The sequence below is a fragment of the Scophthalmus maximus genome, chromosome 22, assembly GCF_022379125.1.
Source record: "Scophthalmus maximus strain ysfricsl-2021 chromosome 22, ASM2237912v1, whole genome shotgun sequence".
NCBI lineage: Eukaryota > Metazoa > Chordata > Actinopteri > Pleuronectiformes > Scophthalmidae > Scophthalmus > Scophthalmus maximus.
In genome coordinates this window covers 3,011,799-3,019,605 of record NC_061536.1, presented here as the reverse complement: position 1 = coordinate 3,019,605, position 7,807 = coordinate 3,011,799, and the positions used below count along the sequence as shown (strand labels likewise).

The window sequence follows — 7,807 nt, the reverse complement described above, 5'->3', positions numbered from 1 at the left end:
ATGCAGCTGATGGTGTGATGTGGTTAAAATCACACCACCATAAAAGATAACATGGTAAACGGACTGTATGTAGCTCTTTTCTAGTCGCACCCATTCACCCATTCATGCAGCGCTGCCATACGCAGAGCTTTTCTTCTATCACACGTCATTCATACACTGCGAGTGCAGCTGTCAGCGGCAATTTAGGCTCAAGTGTCTTGCCCAAGGACACTTTGGCAGGCGGACCATAGGAGCCGGGGGGGTCGACCTTCTGGTTAGTAGACGACCCTTTAGTAGTGTCCATGATCGAGGCTGCGGCTCATGAAAGCGATAGTGGAAAGATTTTATGAAGCTGCACGCCCGTTCAGCACTCACTGCCGAATAATACGGACTGTTGTAAATCTCTATTCGTTAGCTTCCCCAAATCAAACATGTCCATCAGATAATCCTTTTATTTCTTGCAGCCGTTTTTTCCGTGTTACAACACGTCACCCAAACGGCTCCAAACGGACAAGTGAGCATTGTCAGCTTCCCCTTATGTGCTGTGCTTCTGACCTTGGGCGCATCTCTCATGAAGTGACAATGTTTAAAAGCTGTTTATCTACTCTCTCTAGAAGAGGACGTCCTTGAGTCAATACAGATACATCCATCTTTAAAGCAAGGAATCTGCCCGTCTGTCTGTCTTTCTGTCTTCCTGTATGTGGCTTGCATATCTCGAGAACCCTTCATCTTATCGGCTACACACTTGGCATGTGTATTGTTAAAGGCCCAAGAGAGCAAAGTGTCGAATTTGGCCCAATTTGGACGAGTGATACATTCAATAATATTAAACTTTGAATGAACGTCACAGCATTACAGGCGTTCACAGAATATAACCAAACTCTTTTTTTCGACGTCATATGCTCGACTCTATAGTCATGAGCTCATGCACCTAAATAATGAGACGATTGTAGTATTGCTCAATGACGAAACTATTTCATGGCAGGCGTAATTACATAGAACCTAAGAAACCACAGTTTCAAGTATAACGTTGTTTGCATGAAGCTGCAAGCCGCAATACCACAAGCCAAAAAAATTGGTCTAATTGCATTAGTAAATATGAAATGATGGTAATTAGGTGGAATCGCAAACTGTATGAACTCTCCAACATATAGGATCTGGTTTTGTGCTCATTGACAAGTGTTTCCACTTTTCCACAACAAGTAGAGCTTTGTAGAGAGCTTGCTACTTTGCTACAGGTATGTAAGTGCATGGTGACAGGAACGGTGGCAAATAAGGAGGAGATCTATGGATCTGTAGCGACTGTATGTAAAGATGGACAACATCTCATCCAATCTCAAACAAGTCAAAACATCTTGGATAAAGGTGAAGATATCATTTGCTGATGTCATTATCAAGGCTCACAGGCAGGTCGACTCAATAATGCAGACCCAGCCTTAGGCAAACGGTTCAATGAAGTTTGGTGAAACAGATTTGGTACACAGGAGATCAGTCCAACAGGCAAAGGTATCCAAAAACACTAGGCTAGGAAAAAATGCTAGAAGGCTCACACTGAGGTAAAGACATTCTGGCACAGAAGGGAGGAAAGACAGTCCTTAAATACACTAGGAAGGAAAGACACCGCTCCATCAGCTTGTTTCAGTGTGTTTTACCACCGTGTGACATCAGATGTAAATGATTCATAATAATGTAACAGTAACTTACATGATGACGTGCATCTCTTCTGGGTCATATTCATACTCTTCTATTTCTTCTACTTCTACTTCAGATTGAATCGTTTATGTTCGTGCATGGCGCGTCACGTTAAATATCGCTCCTGCAATGAATTGTGGGGCGTCTATATTTCCTATACTCTCACAAAGGAAGGTCCAGTTTACCCTATGCTAAAGGAGATAGGAGAGGAAGCATTGGAGCTCCTTTCCTATGCATTTAGAGAATCCAAACAGCTCCTATCATGGCCACTGATCAAATACTTCCAGGTCATGTCAAGATTTAGGAAACTTCCTAAGCCAATTCGACAATTCGACCTCACCCCCAAAATGCAGGTTAGGGGGAAACAGTACGTAATAAAAGGCAACGAAAAACAGAACTCAAGTCTTCTAAGGGGAAAATAAACAAAAACTCAAACTCAGATAATCGGAAATTTAAACAGGAACATGGACATAAAGCACGGAGCTGATACATGGCATGGCTTACCAGAGATAAACAGACAATCCAACGAGAACAAAGGGAGGCACAAAGACTATGTACACATACAAGAGGGCACAGGTAATGGGACACAGGTGAGACGAGGTAGGAACAGGCACGGCCAATCACAGGGGCAGGAGACACAAGAAAAGTAAAGAGAGCAAAACACAAGAGAGAGAGAGAGAGAGAGAGAGAGAGAGAGAGAGAGAGAGAGAGAGAGAGAGAGAAGAACTGGAAGTGCAGAGACACAAGGAAATGGACTTCAGAACAAAACAGGAAACGCCAATTACTGAAGCCAATCCCAGCTGACATTGGTCGGGAAGTGGGGTTCACCCTGGACAGGTCGCCAGCGTATCGCAGGGCGGACATGCATACGTTCACTCTCATATTCACACCTACGGCCAATTAAATGTCTCCAATTAACCTAACCCAAATCTGCATGTCTCTGGACTGTGGGAGGAAGCCGGAGTACCCGGAGAGAACCCACGCATACACGGGGAGAACCTGATTGGTTGGAACCATGATTCAAACCCAGAACCTTCTTGCTGTGAGGCGACAGCACTAACCACAGGAAGCACGAACACTTTGACATACATCAGTATGATAAGAACTACATAAAGTTTTTTAGATATGGAGGAGGCAGGGTTCATTACCTATGCTGCGGCCAGCCACCAGGGGGCAATCGAGATGATTTGGCCTCACTTTTGGGAGCTGACATGTCATTCAGCTTCATGTGCAGTCCACAAGTCAAATAACAAAATAGTTGGAATATTTTTTAACACACAGCACAGATTGCACATGGATCAGATCAAATGTATTAATTTAGGGCAAAGGTAGTTCTATAATAGTTTACCACACTTTTGAAGTTCTAATCAACAGAACAGCTTCCTCACCAGCCTACCTGCTAGATTCGTTCATACTTTTCTTGTTGTACAAAATTGGAACACAATAAAACTCGGTCAAAAGATTATAGCATGTACATGCCGTTAGCTAACTTGCATTAATCCTGGCGTGTGCTGTCACTTGCTTTATAAACAGCTTTGGAGGGGCAGCCTGTGATCTGCTGGGGTAGGCCAGAACACACACTGATACCACAGGCGTAAAATGAGCTGCCGGTGGCGGGGCTTTTCGCAAGGAGGGATTATGCAGGAAGCTGCACCATCGCTACACCTTATTACCAGCATCACCACCATCCACCCAGCTTCGTCACCATCCACCCGGCAGTTCTGCTTACACTTTATCGGTTATGGTTATCAAAAATTAATAGAATATTGATATTGATATTAATACACAATATTGAATATTCTGTCCCCTGCTTTAGTTCATGTGCAATAGCACTATCTGTTGGACCTTTATTGTGAAATGGCCGTTGACACAGGAAGTAGGAAGTGGGATGTAGTCTCCTGTATTGTTTACCTGCCAAATGTGATTGGAAAGTCATTAAACTTGAGACGCTAACTGCCTGACCTCGCATTTCCTCCTTGAATGGAGTTGGGCTGGCTGTCAATCTACATTCTACTGCTCACAAACACGTAGGAATAATAACTTCACTGAATATTAAAGATACCTTTGGGGCACCACTCTTCAGAAGAAATGAAAATGATACTCAATTTACTGATTAAGTCTAATTTACTGTATACTAACTAGCAATTTGGATATCTGATTTTATAGCTGAATTAACAATTAGCACCAAAATCATCTCGTTGGTATAGCAAAGGTTGAAGGATTTGGAGTTCTACGGGTCAGAGGTTGGCAATTACTCACTCTTGTGCAATATTAAATAGACCAGACTCAATATTTAAAAAACATTTATTTATAGGATAACAAGTTGAAAACAACAATATCTAATATGACGAATGTTAATATATATTCAGATGTTACCCCTGACTGTGTGTGTGTGTGTGTGTGTGCAGACTAAATGGCCAATTTGTAATGATGGGTCAAAGGTCAGAGAAGTACTACAAACAAGATGGTGGTAAACAGAGAAACTTCACACAAGATAGTGTGATACAAGCAGGCAGCTCGACCGCAAGATTGCTGTGTTTCATTGTTAAGGCCACTTGGTGAAGGATAAAGGTGCCAGGTTACAAGAGAGGCATGCTCAGGATCCCCAAGTTGGGAACTGCTGTCATTATGGTGTCATTAGCTAAGTTCAACTCTTTTAAAATCTGTATTAAAGTGGTCCATTGTTAATCTAATTTCATCATTTATTAGCGCTCAAAGAGTGGTAAGTTTGGGGGGCGTGGTGCCTGGTTTTATTGACATCTATGGTCTGGGATGATTGGCAGCCAGCCAATTGGATGAGACAGCATGCACATCGTAGGATCACATTATACAAGGGTCAACATCGTGTGTGATGTGAAAACAAGGTGTGATGTAATGTAAAAACAAGATGGCTGCAGTCAGAATCCAAACTTGAGTCTTTCAAACGGCAGTCCACAAACTATGCGCCAGCTAGATAAGTTTCACAAATTCACAAATGTAGAACTTAGATAATATGACGTACACACAATCAGTATGTAGACATTCCTGATTGGCTGATCTGCTCTTGCTTTTCAGCCAAATCGGAATTCACTTTTTAGCCAATCAGCAGTGACTGCATGATGTCATCCGGCGTGCTTTGATCTGCTCTGTTTTTCGACTAATTCGCCCTCCCACACCCACTGTGTGATGTGACCTTCTTCGTGATGTCACCCACTGTACTTTGACACTACTTTGGATTTCTGATCAACGAAAGAGGAGTTTAAGAGAGCGCATCGTGGAATCCCACGAGTCAAGAGTCATGAGTCTTCCCAAACCCATCGAAAAAAAACAGAAGCTTGACAAGAGCGTTGCAGTCATGGAACTACCAGGGACACCCGGCGACGATGAGCAGCTGAAAGCAGGGATACAAGAGCGTAAACAGGAGCTGAAGAGTTTGACAGAGAACATAGATGAGTTACAGACGCACTACCAGAAAGCCCAGGAGATAAACTTGAGCTTTCACATGTTTCTCAAGGAGGAAGAGGCTGAGAAAGCTGTGGAAGACGCAGAGCGGGAGAGGACAGAAGTGCTCGAAATGGACACGCAGATAGAGATTTTAAAGGAGGAGAAGGCTGAACTGTTGGAGAAGAAGCGCGGGCTGGACGACCAGGTGCAGAGCCAAACTGTGTACCCAAACATCATGGAGCAGATGGCGAAGGTGACGCCGGTCAAGGATGCGGAGACGCTTGCCGACAAACTGGAGAACAAGCTCAAGTTGAGAGACCAGCTCTGCGAGAGGGAGAAAGAGACAGAGGAGCAGATTGAGCAGCAGAGGAAAGCACTGGAGGCGCTGAAGGGCCAGCATGACATGCTGCGGCTGCAGAAGAACAACCAACTGTCCCAGCTCCACATCATGCTGAACGAGATGCACTCCGAGGCTCTATTCTGGCAAAGGAAGTGGGACCACGTCCAGGAAACCACCGCGAAGAAAAAACTCCTCCTGGCCCAGATCAAGATGACGACGCTCAACCTCTACGAATCGACGGGCGGCAATTTGGAAGAAGACGGGATCCAGATCAACAACACTGACCAACAGCTGGACAGGATCAAGATATTCATCCAGGACCATGACAACATAGTGAAAGCCCACTGGGGCAAATGACACAATGCTCTTTCTAGTATGTTTACATTACAAATCTTCCACTATCTATCTCTGCCTCCCACTTGATTCTTTACACTCTATTTATATCACTACTACATGTCACTGACTTTCTCTCTCTCTCCCATAGTTTGTACTCTTCCTCCAGGGCTTCAGGATCCAACACTACTCAACGATTTTACTATAACAGCTGACGTTTTTGAACTAATAGGCCTGATAGAACTAGAATGTCACTCGGTAGAGCACATACCTCCGCCATGGCCCAACCGTCCTCTTAAATTCAATCAAGCCACAACAAATTGTACACACTCACATCAGTCACCCAAATATGCCAATTTTAATTCTCTGGGAAATCTGTGGAAAATGCCCCAAAAATCACGCCCAATCTCGCATTGTTAAAGAAAGTGATAAGAGTTCCTGGATCAGCACCCGGACGCAGGTGATAGGCCTATCTTCTGTTGATCTAGGCTAGGATACATCAGGTCCGGGCCATGTAACATATGTCTCATATGGTGTATAATATTGGCATTAATACACGAATATAACACCCATCCCTTCCAGAGCTGTTACTCTTTAATAATAACAGACACACCTGCACGAGCAGCGGCTCCCTCGTCACTTGTTGACGTGCCCGAGTCCTGAACCATGTTGACGTTGGTCTGGTGCTCCGACAAATTTATGCTAATCGCACCAACTGACTATCAGTGCTCTATCGGTTTATCACTTCAAAGCCGTGGGACCGCGCTTCGGCAGGCTGAGAGCCCCCCCCCCCGCTCTAGAGTCTGATTTAGGAGATCAGTCCCAAACAGCCCAGAGTCAATTACCAGGCTTAGCTAGGACGTGAAGTAAAGTCGCAGAGATGTTGACCAGCATTCAGGAAACAGAGATGCTGAGGAGAGAGAGAGAGAGAGAGAGAGAGAGAGAGAGAGAGAGAGAGAGGGGAGGCGGGCAGGAGAGCAAGCAAAGAGAGTGAGGGGGGAAATATCAGGGAGAGAAACCTTGGAGCCCAATTCAATACTCTTCCTCATTCATCTCCGCCCCCCGTGTCCTACCACATGCCTGCAGCAAGAGAACAGACTTCTACTGAGCAGTTTTATTTGAATAATTCCTTCCTATTATATATATATATATATATATATATATATATATATATATATCCAGGACCATATATATATAACCTTCCCTGTACTATTGTCTGTGACCAGTACTATATAAATAAGCTTTCCCCGTTGTTGGGCGAATAAAGGAATATCTAACCTTATCTTTACTTACTAACCTACTCACTTTTTTATGAATATGCAGAGAAACAACGGTTTCCTTTGGAGGGACTCACATGCACTAACGTGAACGATCCAGTAAACACATACTGACAGGACTGGCCCTCCAAATTTGACAACACACGCGCAGACCTCTTCACGCTTGTTGTTGCCGCAGATTTTTTCTTTATCAAATCAATATCACTTACTTTTTATCTAATTTTCCAACACCACAGACGGAGAGAGAACCTTAATAGTGCTGTGAGTCAAAATCTGCGGCAACAACAAACGTGTCCAGACTTTTCAGTGTCCTCCGTAAACCCTTCCGTTTCGCTGCAATCTATTTGTCAATGTGTTGCGTTTGCGGCGTTTGCAGCGCATGTGATGTCAAATTGAAGAAGATGTTTTCTTAATTCGCCTTTTGTTTTGTCTATTTGCATGTGTGTTTTCTCAAGTTGCGGTGCTGTGAGCTCTCAGGGCCCCGGTACCAATGGCCAGTCCAACTACGCCTCAGAGAGTTGAAGGGCAAAATCGTTTGTGCATTGCACCGCTGCCACGCGATAGGCTGATTGGATACTGGCACGAATAAGCATGTGTACAGTGCTCTGTGAATGCGTGTCAACGTGATAGATGTTACAGATATTACACGGCCTCGAGAGTGAATGATGGCTTGTGTATCACAACACACAAATGTTTACCAGACGCGTCACCTTTAATTCTTGGTGGCAACCCCCCCCCCCCCCCAGAATCTCAGACTTGCTGA

At 44.2% G+C, this 7,807-nt stretch overlaps 1 protein-coding gene across 1 annotated transcript; it reads left to right on the top strand.

The window, feature by feature from the left end:
• Positions 1-4,824: 4,824 nt before the first annotated feature.
• Positions 4,825-7,049, top strand: LOC118292451 (coiled-coil domain-containing protein 42 homolog). The gene is made up of 2 exons (XM_035621394.2): positions 4,825-5,807; positions 5,919-7,049. The coding sequence occupies exon 1, from the start codon at positions 4,949-4,951 to the stop codon at positions 5,789-5,791; it is 843 nt and encodes a 280-aa protein (XP_035477287.1). The 5' UTR covers positions 4,825-4,948; the 3' UTR covers positions 5,792-5,807; positions 5,919-7,049.
• Positions 7,050-7,807: the final 758 nt, after the last annotated feature.